Source organism: Homarus americanus, unplaced genomic scaffold (assembly GCF_018991925.1).
Source record: "Homarus americanus isolate GMGI-L3 unplaced genomic scaffold, GMGI_Hamer_2.0 scaffold54443, whole genome shotgun sequence".
Lineage (NCBI taxonomy): Eukaryota > Metazoa > Arthropoda > Malacostraca > Decapoda > Nephropidae > Homarus > Homarus americanus.
The window spans coordinates 5831500-5846228 of record NW_024750852.1 but is presented as its reverse complement, the minus strand read 5'-3'; the positions used below and the strand labels follow the sequence as shown (position 1 = coordinate 5846228).

At 34.7% G+C, this 14729-nt stretch overlaps 1 protein-coding gene across 6 annotated transcripts in view; it reads right to left on the bottom strand.

The window, feature by feature from the left end:
* Positions 1-14729, bottom strand: part of LOC121854275 (syntaxin-1A-like) — a 98252-nt gene that overhangs the window by 38517 nt on the left and 45006 nt on the right. For all 6 annotated transcript variants that reach the window (XR_006086522.1, XM_042348825.1, XM_042348830.1 and 3 more), the window contains exons 5-6: positions 14153-14226; positions 13373-13510 (exon numbers count right to left, since the gene is read on the bottom strand). Coding sequence is in view for 5 of the 6 variants with exons in the window: in XM_042348825.1 (XP_042204759.1) it covers positions 13373-13510; positions 14153-14226 (212 nt within the window). In the remaining variant the exon portion in view is untranslated. The remainder of the gene's footprint in view (positions 1-13372; positions 13511-14152; positions 14227-14729) is intronic.

Sequence of the window (14729 nt, the reverse complement as noted above, 5' to 3'; positions counted from 1 at the left end):
TTACGCATCTCACATGGAATGTTTCCAGGTGCTGGGGAAAGTTTTCCGAGAGCCTAAACATCTAAACTATGCATCTCGCATGGAAAAACACTCTTCCATTACATTTAGGCTGCGGTCATGACAGAAAATATTTATGGCTAATGAAAGTGAATAAACTTTTATTCTCAGCATGTTCTAATTGTATTCGAGAGATGAATTTGGTGTTGTACCATAATGATCCTGAATAAATTCTCTATAAGACTGTTTCAATAAAAGATCCTTTAACAAAATATATCTACACAATATAATGATGGGAATTCAATTCTTTTATGAAAAAATATAAGAAATTTTTGTACTACATTCTATAAAAATCAGTTATAGTCTTGTTAGAAATGCCCCCCCCCCCCCCTTTTAAAAAAATAATAATCCTGAATAGGTTAGCTAAAAGTTTGGTTAAAAAAATATATTAAAAAAAAATATCTATATGATACGCATCGTCAAATGAAGGTATTTTTGGGGTGCGAGGCTGTGAGCAAATATTTTTACAGCAATTGTTGTAATTGTGTTAGAGAGATTAATTTGGTACCATAAAGATCCTGAATACACTCTTTTCAATATTATATCAATAAAAGATCCTTACAAATATATTTTGACAATATGATGATGGGGACTCAATTATTTTATGAGAAACATAATAAATGTTTATACCAATCTATAAAACAAGTTCTAAAGAGTAAGAAACATTTTTTCTTTTTTTTTTTACTAAAATAATACCTAATAGTTTATCAAAAATTTTGTTCAAATAAATATACAGTATAAAAACAAAAAATCTATATGATACGGAAGTGCGAGGCATGAATGGAGCTGTGTGTCGCAGCCAAGACTGGAATTATCGACTCTGTACTGGTGGAAAGTTTCCTGAGAGTTTAAACTACACATCTTGCATGGACAGACACAGAGCTGTGTTTATTTATGAAAACACCTAAGTACAGGTACAATATATTATAAATAAAACAATGTATAATATTAATGTACTGTATATACTGTACTCACCAGCAGATGGTGTCGTCTCGAGTCTACAGTAGGCATACACTGTCCACTATACTGAATGTACGGTACAGTACAGTATACGTAACTGTAATCACTTTTTACATCTTAACACTGCTTTAACACTGTATTCTTGGCTGACCGTGTCCTAGTACAGTAATCTCCCCATTAGCTGGAATCTTTGATCCTCAGAACTTCCTATTACCCAGAAATTTTTTGTATCATTCCAAGAAAAATCTCTCCGTTCCGGGCATTTGAATGAGTTTCCAAGAGATTGCATCATGCGCCAACACGTGCCAAGCATGTGGGTGGGTAGACTCAGATTGCTCGTGAGCTATGATTGGCTAATACTGTGGCCTATTTAATTTTTTTAGACTTTTACTTTGGCAGTATAAGATCATTAAAAATCCTTTCATTTATTTTAAATCTCTCTAATGCTATTTTCTAATATTCATAATTTTAAACCAGGGTGGTAGACCTATGGAACCGTCTACCAGCCCAAACAGTGGAATCACAAACTATACTGGGCTTCAAAACAACCCTAGACAAAATTATCAAGAACAATGGAGGGATTCTACACAGGCCACTGGCCTCCTTCCTTTGGCTGGCCACCTCTAGTGGGTGGCCATTAGGTAAATAAAGTAAAAATGACCAACAGAAAGCAGGATGTTATTAGCACTGCAACTATATCCCTCACACAGAAGGAATTTAGACATATATTTGGATAAATTCTCATATACTTATAGAATTCCATATACTGTATATATTAATAGCCAAAAAAATCACTTCATTCTAGCCCAAGAAAGATCTAATTTCATTGCAGATTTTATTATGGAATTGATAGTTTGAAGAAATATTTTTATCGAGTAATATATCACTGATCTTTCTTTCACCGATAAGGAAAAAGACTAACTTTTCTGGCAACAAATGAATCATTGTGCTTGTTTATTAAGTGATACAGTCCTAATTTTGTGACTGAAAAGGAGGCTTTGTTGGGATTGCCTGTGTGGAAACATTGACTCCTGCCCAGGCCATCCTCCAGGGTCCAGTCCCTTGTGTTTCATCCTTATTCATCCCTCTCTCATCAGCCTTGACAGAGATCATCATAATACTGTACTGGGTGTGATAATATTACAAAATTGTATAATGAATCACTGAATTCCTAAAAAAAAAAAAACATAATACGTAATAATAATGCTCAGAGTACTTAGGTGCTTTTATCCAGAACATGTAGGTTAAGGCCCCACTATAAATATTTACAGAATGAAGTTCAAATAAAATATCACTTTCTTCTATGAACATTAAGATCTTTCTTTGTGGACAGTCACTATCTCTTCATTAACCTAAACTACACACCTATGCAGATAAAACGTGTGAAGTGTATAAGATAAAATATTCATAATTTCATAATAATTTATGTTATCTACTAAGTATACTGTATGTATCTTGTTTTGGAAATAGTCAAAATAAGTGGAAGCTGTTCCTTCCTGCCAATAAATATTGTGGTTTATCAAAACATGCAATAAGTAAAACAAAAAAAATCATCTAATTGTCTGAACATTGCTCATCTTAAGACAACCATAGTTTAAATAAATAATAAATATAGCAATAACTATGTAAAAGAAGGTCTTTAAGTACATACATATCACAGTGCCATTAAGGTAACATAGTTTTAAAGGTTCAGGGGAATGACTGCCAAAACTATGAAAAATAAAAACAACAACATGCATTAAAATATTTACAAAGCAAAAACACTAAATTTACAATTTAAATATTTTATGTAAACTTTCTTTTATATTACTATTCTAAACCATTGATTTCCTTTATTAATATCACCCACACACACACACACACACACATCTAATATACTGTAGGACTAGCTGTCTGTCTGTTCTGGGCAGCCAAAACAGCACAGTCATTTTTCATCAAACTTGGTGGAAAATTCGTAGAGTGGAACAAACCTGATCCCATGTCGATGGTTTCTTTAGGAAGGAATTAATTCAAATTTTTATTTACAATGGAAAACGATGCAAGTCTACGGACTTGGTGCACTCTAACCATGCAAGTCTATGGACTTGGCGCATCTTCATCATCCTTATCAATATTTTACAACAGTATTCCATGCTTATGTGGGTTAGCTGTGGTTACTTGATGACAGCTCTCCAAGCTGCACTCTCCCTTGTCAGGTTCTTAACCCTAATGATATTTCTTACAACCTCTCCCCATGTAATCCTTGGCCTGTACCTGGCTCTCCTCCCCACCAAATTTAGGCTCGTGCATCTCTCGACACAGATGGCTTCATTTATTCTCTCCACTTTCCCAAACCATCTCAGCCTACCTTTATGTAAAACTATGCCAATTCCCTCGATACCCAGCCACCCTCTTAACTATAAACGGGGTTTCCTGTCTTTCGATGCCACATTACACATCCACCTCACTATTCTCATATCAGCTCTTTCAATACACTTTAACTGCCCATGTTTTATTGCCATACAACTTCACGTTTCTCATGCCAGTTGCATACATCTTTCCTTTCATGCAGAGGGAAGGTCTTCTTGCCATTAATAAATGCAGCAACTCTCAAAAGTTTCTCCAGCCACTTCTGGCTCTTGCAACTAAGCTGGCTTCAACACACCTTCCGGCACTGATAATGTCACCCAACTATAAGAACTAATTGACACAGCCAAGAGATATACTGTATATCCAATGTTGAGTTTCTCCAGCCTTGCTAAGGCCACATGGTTACCTGTAGTCTATCATCCACTCTGCTGCAACTCTTGTGTACCAACCCTTCCACACTCACTGCACATTATTGAGCTGCTGCCAACGCCTTTCTTAGAGAGTGTACTTGGTCATTTTCCACTTTCCACCACAGGTCTCTCATCCACACCACTTATTAAAATTTTTGTTTTTGCCACAATCCCTCTCAAATTCTTTGATTATATTCCTTCATTCCATCTCTTAAATTTCTCTGCTGCCTCTTCAATACTACCGGTATTTGCTATCACCAAAAGTCATCAGCATACCAAGATAGACCAATTTATAAAACTATTCAATCCATCTCAATTATTTTCTTGTTCATTTTATATCCTCCTTCATTTTAAATGCCAAATCAATCGGTTCACCAAGTTTTCTCACCATATCCAGTTCCTTCTAAAACAGTTTTGTGTTCTCTTTAAGACCTATTACAAACTTTCCTCATTTTATATATGTCCCTCTCTTCTGCATTCCTTCTAATCTCTATGTACTCCTCCTTCTTTCAATCACTCCATACTTGCAGTTGGTGTTCATATGTCCTTCTCTTCTCCCTAAACAATACTTCCACCCTTTCATCCTTCCATTCTTTCTAATACATACAGTATTTCCTGCCTAATCTGCAGGGCTAGGTTCCAACACTGTGTGGATTGTAAATATTGTGAATTGTAAATCAATGATGCCTTTAGGGAAGATATGATGACATTCCAGGTCCAAAATATTAGTCTAAAACTTGCATAAATCTAAAAAATAAATGTAATCACTTAATGTTAAATAACCTTGGAAAATAATCCAACAAAAAATAAAATAAAAAATTTTTGGAATTTTTTTTGGGTGGGTAAGTTCCCCATCCCACCCCCTCCTTGAACCCTCTTATATTTTTTTTCTTTTAGACAATGAACATTATATACATTAAAAATAGGGAAGTATAGTGTGGGGGAGGCAATGTCATGGTGGGTGTGAGGAGGATATTGCAAGATAGGTTAGGTTTGGAAAATATTCCAGAGAGAGGAGTGGTGTGAGGGTGACATCAGAGTAGTGCTGGTGTATGGTACAACAGAATATGAGATGGGTTGTGTGTAGGGGCAGAACCAGGAATCCATGAACATAAAAAAAAGAGGTCCAGGAATATCAAAGGAGATGGGGGGTCCAAGAAGTTTTAGGTGGGGGAACATGGCAAGCAAAGCGAGCTCACTCAGCTGGAGGGAGGTGTTTAGGCCACTTTGAAGCCATGTGCACTTGATATTAGGAGATATTCTGAGGTCAATAGTAAATACATTAAATTGTACTATACAAAAAATGCCTGAGTACAATACTGTATTAAAGAAAAAGTATTTGAATTTTCTGATGAAAAGGAGGGGGCATCCAGATCCCCAGAACCCCCTTGGATCTGCCCTTGTTGTGGGTATGGTTCTGTGGTTGTGGTGTGAAAGTATGTGGTATGGGTGTGGTGGGGAAACATGTGGTATGGGTGTGGTGGGGAAACATGCTGTGTGGGTGGTGGGAAATGTGTGTGGGGGTGGGGGCGGTGTGAAGGTAATGAAGGCTATTATATACTTAAATACTCCAACAGCACCATCACACTAAATTCTCCCTCCTATCCTGTACACTTAGCCACCATCATAACACTAGAAGTGTGTGGTGGCTATTGTGTATTTTTTCCCAGCTGAGAAGATGCCCCTCCCCCTCCTCAAGAGTTATAGCTGATAGGCTGTTGCAAATCTGCCCAATTTCGTCCTGATGTAATGATGTATTTGTAAATGAGTTAATTCATAATTGTTGGGATGACCGTTTCTGATGGGAAAGATATTTAGTTAAATTATATAAAGATACATACATTCATTATTTCAATCCTGAGCACGTAGTAAGTTTATCAGAAATTTAATATTCATGAAATAACTGTTAAACTCTGATAGCAAATTCATGCTTTCGGAGGACTCATTTAATATGCAGTACAGTATACTTATTTTTACCCACAATAAGACACACTAAGACAAATTATATTTCAGCAATATTTCAATGTGATTCTGATGTTTTAAAATTTTAGTTTTTGCATATTGTAGTACAGTATTACTGATATGTAATTTGTTTTAGTACTGTATGCCTTATTGTAGGTAAAAATAAGTATATATTAAATGCATCCTCTGAAAGCATGAATTTGCTATCAGAGTTTAACAGTTATTTCATGTATAATATTTCTGATAAACTTACTACGTGCTCAGGTTTGAAATAACGAATGCATGTATCTTTATATAATTTAACTAAATATCTTCCCCATCAGAAACGGTCATCCCAACAATTATGAATTAACTCATTTACAAATACAGGTGGCCTATCAAAAATCCGGCAACCGATAAACCGGAACCTTCAGTTTTCCGGCATGGATTTCAGAGTGCATTTTCAAATATTTCTTTGTTTATTTAATGAAGATATATGTTTTAGCTCATAAAATTCATACAAATTACCCGGCCAGAATATAATTTACATTGCTGGAATTCTTACAATTTGATGATCATTTTGAATATAAACATCATAGATTTTGCATTAGACATACAAATTTTAGATATAATGTTTACTCTGAATAAATTTGTTATCTTTTGTGCAAAATATATGACATTTATATTCAAAATATTCCTGGTCTTACAAGGAATCCAGCAATGTCAATTACATTATCCTAACTTTAGTTTGAGGTATTATTTATTACTAAAAGTTAAAATTAGTTTTTTCACCGAACATTTCTCTGGTAGGGATGGAAGGTGGGGGGTGGGGGGAGGGTTGGGACCGACCGACCATCTGGCGTGGTTGGAAGAGGGGGAGAGGCAAGTTGGGGTACTTTGATTGACAGATAGTGTCGTGAAGAATATTTTTTTTTTTATTAACTGAAGATATTTGTTTTAGCTCATAAAATTCATACAAATTACCCGGCCAGAATATAATTTACATTGCTGGAATTCTTACAATTTGATGATCATTTTGAATATAAACATCATAGATTTTGCATTAGACATACAAATTTTAGATGTAGTGTTTACTCTGAGTAAATATGTTATCTTTTGTGCATTTATATTCAAAATATTCCTGGTCTTACAAGGAATCCAGCAATGTCAATTATATTATCCTAACTTAAGTGTTTAATTTTCTTTGTTTAAAGGACTGTACAGGTAGTCATTTTCTGTTAAACTTATACAGCAAATATAACCATCAGTTTTCCGGCATTTTCGAAAATCCGGCACTCCTCAGGTCCCGAGGTTGCCGGATTTTTGATAGGCCACCTGTACTACATCATTACCCTAGGACGAAATTGGACAGATTTGTAATAGCCTATCAGCTATAACTCTTGAGGAGGGGGAGGGGCATCTCTTCTCAGCTGGGAAAAAGACATACTATAGTTATAGTGGTGGCGTCTGGGAACTCCCTCGGGGTCAGGGAAGATTGATGGGGACTAGTAATGGATATTATGGTTTTATATACCTATACAATACTTCCTATACTGTTGTTCTCTCTAAACTAATATATCAGTATATTAATGATATATAATGTGATGAAGTATCATTCTATGTGCAGCATTGGCTTTCAGAATTGAACACTTCACAATAAAATGATGAGAGGGGAGGCTCAAGAGAGCTTTGTAATTTTTGTGGCATCACCAGCAGTGGTGGCTACCAAACACACACCCTTCAGCTTTTGACAAAAAGGCTTACTGTTCTGCAGGCCTAGGCTGTTCATTTCCTGAGGCAAACCAACCTTAGGTAACCATTGTGCAATAATATATTTAACTTTCTCTTATTTTTTTCTTTCTAACTACTTCTTTATATCAAATAATGTACTGTATGTCAAGTACTGTATAGAAAAAATTGGATAAAAATATTTTGATAAGCTACAGTCACCTTTCTTGTTCTAAAACAATCTGTTCAGATGCTGTCACACAAGTTATTATTCACTCTTCATTTCACTCATCTTCATTACATCTAAATCGCATAATTAATTTACAAATAAAAATTAGTACAGTATACGGAAAAAAGTTGTAGACATCATATAACTACAATACTGTACAATGTGAGGTTTAAAGAAAGACTAGCCCAAATAAAGCATGCAAGTGTTAAAAGCTTTACATCTGGAGATTGCAAAAAGTGCTGTATTTTCTTAAACTTTCATGATTTATTCAAAGTTTTAAAACATATTACAGTACTATATTTTATGCAATATACAATGTTTACTTGGAGCATGGCAGTTGAGTGGATACAGTGCTCACATCCTGTCCTAAGGGTTCCTGACTCATGCCCAGGGAACCCTCAGCCCACCCAGCTGTGAATGGGTGCCTGACTTTACAGTCGGGGAATGAAACCAGAAGAGTAGCACTATCAGCCACAGTGTCTACTTGTGTGCTGAAATGTGCTGTAACCGCACTGCCTCTAACTGGCTATCAGGCACAAGGGACCTATTTCCTCTTTTCACTTGAACCCCGAATACCTCTCAACCTATTGATTTTACAATTCTCATGTTAAAAAACACTAACTTTATTGAGTATTTTGGGTACTATCCAGTGCATTGTACAATGGAAGGTGCACGCACAGATCATGAATATTTTGGGCTACAATTCAATGGGCCGAGGAATGGCATTTCTCAGACTGAAAATTTGCTGATTGGGAGGGAACTACTGTACTGTATGTGTGTAAAAAAAAAAAACATTCACACAAAATAATCCTATACGTATATATATATGTGTGTATATATATATATATATATATATATATATATATATATATATATATATATATATATATATATATATATATATATATATATATATATATATATATATATATATATATATATATATATATATATATATATATTTTTTTTTTTTTTTTGTTTTTTTTTTAATTATTTGGAAATTTTAGTACACATAATTTTGTTCTTTATATAAAAGGGGGGAGCATTTATGAGGGGAGAAGATAGATGCCGAGTCAAATGAACTAACAAGTTGTAACAGTTGGCAGCCTCAAGGTGCTGACAGGGGGCTGGGCTTCAGTATCAACTGCCTAGACACACTCACATAGCATTTCAACACTGATAAAAAAGGACATTCAAAAATAATAATTAAAAACAATAAAAAAACAATAAAATAAAAACATTTCATTCACTGCTGACTGACTGATGTGCAATTTGATACCAGTTAACATTCATCTTCCATTGAGTCAATGATATGAAATGAGTTTTATTTGGATAGGAATTGATAAACAGGTACTGACAGACAGATAGATTTATAGATAGAATAAATAAGAGATAGACACACAGAAGAGAATTTTTTTTAATTTATCAGACTGATCATAAAAAAGTTTTATTATTACATAAATGGTAAGCGGTCAATCAACAATGAATCTATTGTTAGTTTTCCTTTTACACAAGCAGCCAAATTCTAAGATTCAGCTCAACTTATTACTGTATTTGTTAATTCAAAACTCACGTTTAAGTGTTAAAAAAATTACTTTTAAAATTTTTAAATGTCTTGGTAATCATCATCTTTTGATAATGAACTTCGAGAGTGACTCAATACCCCAGTTACTCTAAATGACAAAAGAGTTGTGTAATCTGTTGAGATGAATCTTATATTAAAGAATAATTTTTTTTCAGACACCAAAGACAACAACACACAGGACTGAAGACAACTCAGCTGAGTGTGAAACAAAGCAGCAAGAGGCCGATCAGAGATTCACTAGGGGGAAAGATGCTTATCAACCTGCTAATTCTCTGGCACTGCAGGAAATAACAGCCGCATTGCTTAACTGGTAAAGTCGGAACTCGGCAGACATTATATGTAACTGGCTCAAAAAATTTTCTCCTCTGGTTCAAGCCAATTACATGCAGACTCTTCTCCCTATAACCCTTCTAATCAATTGATTTGTAATTTGAATATCATATTCATACTATATTACAAAGTAGCTGAGGACACTCAGTTCTGCAATAATAAATTGATGCATTCCTAAGGTTATTATATTCTCCTACATACTCAAACTAGAATAAACTAACATAGTACTACAATGGAGTAGTGCAAGTTGGATTTAGACTTTTAATTAGTGTGTAATTTGACAAATGTCTTAAGCAAATTTAAGTTAAGATTCAGTTTGTGGAGAGGAAGCAAGTTAAGGACCCATTTCAGCAGAATTTGCCCCATAAATATATACTTACTATGTAATGACAATAAATTCATGGATATTTAATACTCTTTTCTTAAAAAAACCCTCATAAAATCTGTATGACACTTAAGTGTACAGAACTGGTTAGACTCTGTTTGTAAATCAAAGCAGCCAGCCTTTATGTCTTCAGTGAAGGTTACTCTCTCAACTGAACAGCTACTGGATGGGCGAGTTCATCTTTAGTTCACTTGGATACAACTTTTATGCTTTGGCTGGCATGCAAAATTATGGTCACATATCATTCAGCTCTTTAACCCTTAAAGCCCGGGTGATGTTCATGTATGTTCGCCATAATGACCCCGGGTGACATTCCTCAACGTCGTAAATTTTTGGGGCATGGTTTGAATGTCCAGGCAGGACGAAGTGCTTTGTATAGAATATATATTTACTTGGCAACTCAACTCGTACGTAATCTTTGTCTCAAGCCTCATAGTCCAGCTATCATGATGGATGCACGTCTTTTGATGTCTCGTGATCAGCCTCGCTCCACCACACTCAAGCCGAAATATGCCCACTTAGGGAGTATTGTGGGTCTTACATCTCCCAGGGCATAAAGGTAAAGGGGAGCGTACGGCTGAAGCACGAAATTCACTAATAATTGATTAACCAATTTCCTGTCAGCAATTAAAGACACCAGATACATTGTTGCTATACCCCTGAATTGGTTCTGCCTAATCCCTGATGTCTGATTTTCCTCTTAAATTCTTATCAATTTTCAAAATCCTACTTCTCCATATCTTCTCACTAGATTACATTGAAATGCATGTGGAGTAAAGGTAATCTATTCCCCTTGAACCTGACATATAGATATTTCTGATTATCGCTTTCGTTTTGGGTGCATGAAATTTTTTCCTAACTTACCATTTTATCCTCCAAATACTTATAAAGATAAATCAGCAAATAATAAACCAAGCCAAATATAAAGAAAATCTATATGTTCAGCCATGCACAATATGTTATTCTACTACTTCGTTTTGTTTTATTAGAATCGGCCTTTAAATGGTCGAGCCTTAGGGATTTGAAGGCGAGAAAAACTTATTTCAAGATACGGGCCAATAACGGTGGTGCGAGAGCAACAAACAGTCGAACCTCACTCCCGCTTCATTCATGGATAACTGAGGCCTCAGACTCTCACCTTGCTGCAAGCTAGCTGATAAAGGTGCCAGATACTGATTTTTACCAAGTGATTGGCATTACTTTACATCAAAATATTATTATAAATACTTTTCTACAGATTTTGTTACATAAACAGAAAGGCCCTCTAAATGAAGGGGGGTTAGAACAATCATGCATAGCTACATAAATAATACGAATTACACAATCAAACTATGTCAGCAGATAGCCATAGGCAACAGCTTTTTTTCAGTAATTTTTCTGAATATTCTTGTAATTTTCTGATTTTCATCATATTTTCAGCACGACGCTTCCCTCAATATCTGGTAGATCATAAAGCCCTCTATTTTAACAGCAACAATATGATTCGCTGCTAAAATCCTATGTTGCTGTTTTCTTTGTCACTTGATGTACGGTAGCCATTTTAAATAACAAAATTGCTATTTAACTCGATAGAACACTTTTGTTGAGGTTGAATATAATGTCATACAGAAAGAAGTTCATCTTATTTATAGGGCATTTGCTGCTTATTATTTGACCATACCCATTCAGTATTTAATTAAGTTTATACTGTACAGGCAGTCCCCGAGTTACGGCCATCCGACTTACAATCATCCGCACTTATGAATGGGATTTCAATACTGTACATTCATCGCAAGAATTTGTAACCAATATCCACTTTCTTTAACAACATTTTCATTATTCTATTATTGTTTAACATCACTTTATTTACAGTATTTATATTATTTGCTATGTATTGGACACTATTGTTGTTTTGTATGGGCAGGGTTGTGCCCTAACCTAAACTATGGAATTAACACTGTTCTGACTTACGATCAGGGTCCAGGAACATATCCCTGTCGTAAGTCAGGGACTGCCTGTACCGATATATTATCTTTGAAGGTGATAATTCTCAAATGACTCTAAAAGCAATGCAATATTCCATGTTAGTACATGTACAGTACTCCATTGTCATTCATTAATTTCATGTATTGTCCCATCTAGCTCATCACAAAGCATCTACGCAGTCATAACATACACAGCTTTATTTCAGTTATAATTTAGATAATTTACTATCACTGTCATCCAATTCTGAAAATAAATTTAGTAGACATATGAAATAGTTATGAGTCAATTGTTTGTGGAGCTGAAATATTCTAATGTTAAAGAAGAGCTTTAGTATTATCCAGCAAATTTGTAAGTGTATAGAAAAGTACTTAAAATATTATTATATTTTATATATGTATCATACTTTCTAATAAATATTAATGTAGCAGTACAATAATACAAGTAACAATGCTCTAAGAGAAAACATTTAAACTATTAAAAAGTACAAACAAGATGTACTATCAAGTAAACTGTTTGGAAATTAAAGTCAACTGATCTATTACTTGAGTAAATAAAACTTAAAAGCATTTGCAGGTCTACAAAATAAATATAAATTTGGAAACAATCTTTCCTCACTATATTCCAAGGCCTTATGGTGCTTATAAGAACAATGTGTATATAACAAAAGTATTCCCTCACAGACCGCAGAAGTCCAGTAAATGATTAATTCATATTATCATGAAGCAAAACTTCATTAAGAAACTTAGCAGTATTTAATTTATTATAGCCTCATATTTAATTCATTATAGCTGCATATTTAATTCATTATAGCCTCATATGTTCATTAATAGGGATGCACTGGAACCGTAATATCAAGTTCTGGCTTGAACCTAAACTTTTAAAATGTTCTGGCAGAACCAAAACTAAGGCTGATATAGTTTATTGAAGATAAAATGTATCTGATTCTCAGGTTAAGCGTTTTTTGCCCTTTTTCACCGTGGATAACAGAAAATTTATCTTCATTATAAAGGTACAGTATATCATTATAGTTTGATTTTGATTCTCTTTTTATCAAATACATCAGATGTCATGTACAATACAGTACAATAAATATGATTTAAGATGGACAGTAATAAATTTTTGGCTATACATACATCAATATTCACTAACCATTCAGTACCTTTTTATGCTGCATTATCCTTCACAAATAAGCATTAACAGAGAATTATATTTTAATATATGAAACAATAACTAGTACCACTATAAAAAGTTCCGGTTCTGGCCGGTTATTTTACCGAAGTTTTGGCCGAAACCGGAACTTTATAAATATTGAGGTTCCGACTGGAAGTCACCAGCTGGAACTAGGTTCTGGTGCATCCCAATTCATTAATGTCAATAAAATTATAATTCCCTCGAGCTTTGCAAAGAAGAAATAAAATCAGTTTTGTGCTCACCTGACTCTCCACCAACATGGCCATATCCATGAACATATCATGCAACTCTCTGATGGAAGTCTCCAACTTGACGATGTCTGCATGTCGAGCCTCGATGTCTGCCAAAGTCTGTTTTGCTTGCTGGGTCTCCATGATGATCTGCCAACAAATTTGTTTTAGGTCCTATAAAGGAGCTTAACTAAAAAAAATATAGAAAATACTGTCATTCCATGACATTACTTATGTCCATTAAATAAAAACAGGAGGAAAATGTTGAAATGGTGCCAACATGAAAAAATGGAGACTAAATTCCGATACTGCTAATACCATGATCCATTCACTCACATGGTTTAATACTACAGTACCCTGCTGTTGACTCAGGCTGCTATGATAACTAACTGCCCAGTGTCCTCTGAGACTGAACACTAGCCATAAAGTTGGGTGCTGATGTACCTGGACAGGGCACCAAGTCAATGGCACAAAAACTCATTTTCACCCACTCTTTAACTCAAAATTTGGGTGAGGCTAAATCAGCTTGTGACCCCAGAGTGTCCAACAAGGTGCCACTCGTTAGTCATGCCTTAAGATTGGAAACTATTTGAACCTACAAGTGATGAGAAAACTGATGGCTAGCATAAAGTTAAAATGTAATATAAGTGGATGATCACTTGTACCGTATATAAAACTGCTGGTCTAATAGATACATTTATGCATATATGTACTGTATTGTAAAATAATATGCATGCACACCAGTAACATTATTCAGTACTAAAGAAAGGCTAATGATCTAAAAATGTTTACCCCTTGTGTGAAGACAGCTGGGTTGCCCTGCTCTAACATATCTTCCAACTCGTCACTAGTAGTATTGCGCCCGGCTGTAGACAACAGAGTGGTGAATGAGAGATGGAGCAAGTAGAATGAGGAAGAGAACTTCAAATAAGAGTTTATTAAAAGAATACAGTAGCTACAAAGATGAAAAAATGTACATTTAAGATTTCATACTAGATATAAAAAACTGAGTAAGCTACCGGTATGTTTTAAAAATATGAATGGTTAGCTGGTAATAAAGTACCTGTTTTTATGTCAATACTCAAGATATATACCAGGTCAATTGAGAATCTTGTCAACAACAGGTAACTCTGCACTACTCAAGATTAGTGTCATTATCCCTAAACAGATAATTAAAATATTGTTATTTAATCCTCATGAGTTTTACATTTTAGATGCTCATAGTAATGTATGCATCACTGACACAACAACCAACTACTTACCACCAGCAGCAGATGATACGAGTTGCCTAATCATCAAGTTGATGGCAGGATCTTAAGTACCGTATAATATTAGTTAATACATAATGCAATAGAGTATCCCCTCTTTC